At 51.0% G+C, this 1,901-nt stretch overlaps 1 protein-coding gene across 1 annotated transcript; it reads right to left on the bottom strand.

Moving 5' to 3' along the window:
• Nucleotides 1-228: 228 nt before the first annotated feature.
• LOC112088517 lies at nucleotides 229-1,650 on the bottom strand. Its single transcript, XM_024158861.1, has one exon. It carries the CDS (start codon nucleotides 1,648-1,650, stop codon nucleotides 229-231), a length of 1,422 nt encoding a protein of 473 aa, XP_024014629.1.
• Between the last annotated feature and the right edge of the window lie 251 nt (nucleotides 1,651-1,901).

Genomic DNA, 1,901 nt, shown 5'->3' with positions numbered 1-1,901 from the left:
TCGTGACAGGTCACGTCGATGCTTATGCCTGACATATCTTCTGCTGTCCAGGCAAAAGTGTTGATGTTCTCTTTGAGGAGAGAAAGAAGTTTTGCTACTCAGGGGTTCTTCTAGTTTTGCTCTGATTTTGACGCATCGTTCTGGACGCGCTTCGTCTATGCACACCGAGTCCACTACATCACATACCGGCTCGGCGCGCGTTTCGCGGCTCTCCACGATCTGTAATTGCTATAAGAGTTTCGAGAGCTCGTTCGCAGGCTCTCGGTCTGTCTTCATCTTTTTGCGATCTATGTCTGCTCTTGCGTCGGTGACGGGATTCCTCAGCTTGTGCTCTGCTAAGCAGCACATTCGCGACTCCTTCTGATTTCCCCAGATCGTTTTGATGCATGCTGGAGTCGGAAATTTGAGGCAGAGATGATAGGTGAAAGGGACCGCCCTCATCCCGTTGATCCTTGGAGTTCCCATAATCACATTGTAGATTGCTGGGTGATCGGTGACGCAGAATTCGACGATCTTAGTGACTCCGCCAGCTACCACAGGGAGCCTAATTGTTCCCATGGTCATCGTTGTTTCTCTTGAAAATCCGGTTAGGGGTTTGGGGATTGTCGTCACCTCGGAGAGATCGATTCCTATCCTTCTGAGCGTTTCTCTGAAAATGACGTTTACCGAGCTCCCAGTATCATTGAGCACCCTCGCTACATCGTGATCCTTGATCGTCAATTTGATCACCAGTGGATCGTTGTGTGGTCTATCGATTCCTGCCGTTTCCTCCTCGGCGAAGGAGATCACTGTATTCGAGAGATCGGTCGGTTCTGTCCAATTTTCCTTCGCTTCGGCTCGGCGCTGGTAAGCTTTGATGGAGGACACCGTGTCTTGGTAATATTGAGATCCACCCATGATCATGTTGATCCTTTGCCACGGCTCGGGTCGCTCTTCGGGTTCGCCTCTCCTATCGCGCTTGGTGTTATCGCCCCGTCGGGGAGGATTTGCGGGTTCTGCCGCGCCGCTCGGCTCGGCTCCTTCTTTTGTTTCATTAGGGACGAGGTCTTTGAGGTTAACCACGTTCTGGAGCTCTCCCGCTGCCATCTTAGCTGCGAGTTTTGCTCCTAGAGTTCGGCATTGTGCTGTTGAATGCCCGTAGGTCTGGTGATACTCGCAGAATGCCTTTTCGTCGTAGTTGGTGGGCTTTCTTACCCAAGTGTTGTTGCGCGGCTCTCCTCTTTCGCGTCTAGTGCCTACTTGGTAGTTATGGGCACCTCCGCTTCTAGGTTCGTCCGAGCTCTGCGTTGTTGCGTTGTTTGATGAATTACCTTTCTTCGAGGGACGCGTCAAAATTGAGCTTCGGATCGCTGCTTTTGTTGCTTCGTACTGCTCGTCTAGATTCTTCATCTCTTCCTCATTCACGATGAAGTCTGATGACCGATGCAAGGCATCTTGAATCGTTTGTGGCGTGTTGAGTGCCATCTCCTGTTGGAATTCGGATTTGTACCACAAAGACCGTTTCAGAGCTTCGAGTGCAGCCTTGTCGCTTATTCCTTCTATTTTGGATACGACCGCTTTGAACCTTGCCATGTAATCCCGAAGCGGTTCATTCGGTCCTTGGGATAGCGTCGACAGGTCGGCATCAGAGGTTCCTCTGTCCATAAACATCGAGTATTGTTCAAGGAACAAGGCGGAGAGCTGTGGAAACTGCCGATTGAATTGCGCTCCTGTCTCGAAAACCACTCGAGCGCGGCTCCCTTGAGATGTTCCACGAAGAGCAAACAATATCCGGCATCTACTTCCCGCTCGGTCAGTTTGGCAGCATTCTTTGTGAAAACTCGTCCCATAATATCCGAAACGCTGTGATGTGTGCTTTCGGATCGGTCGTTCCTTCGTAGAACGGGATTCTCACCTTCCCG

Source organism: Eutrema salsugineum, unplaced genomic scaffold, assembly GCF_000478725.1.
Source record: "Eutrema salsugineum unplaced genomic scaffold, Eutsalg1_0 scaffold_8, whole genome shotgun sequence".
In the NCBI taxonomy this organism is placed as follows: Eukaryota; Viridiplantae; Streptophyta; class Magnoliopsida; order Brassicales; family Brassicaceae; genus Eutrema; species Eutrema salsugineum.
The sequence above is the reverse complement of the archived record's forward strand: the minus strand, read 5'-3'. Positions and strand labels throughout refer to the sequence as shown.

What these genes read in the sequence shown, in the direction of transcription:
- LOC112088517 (XM_024158861.1), bottom strand. Translation starts at nt 1,650, where the DNA reads ATGTTTATGGACAGAGGAACCTCTGATGCCGACCTGTCGACGCTATCC.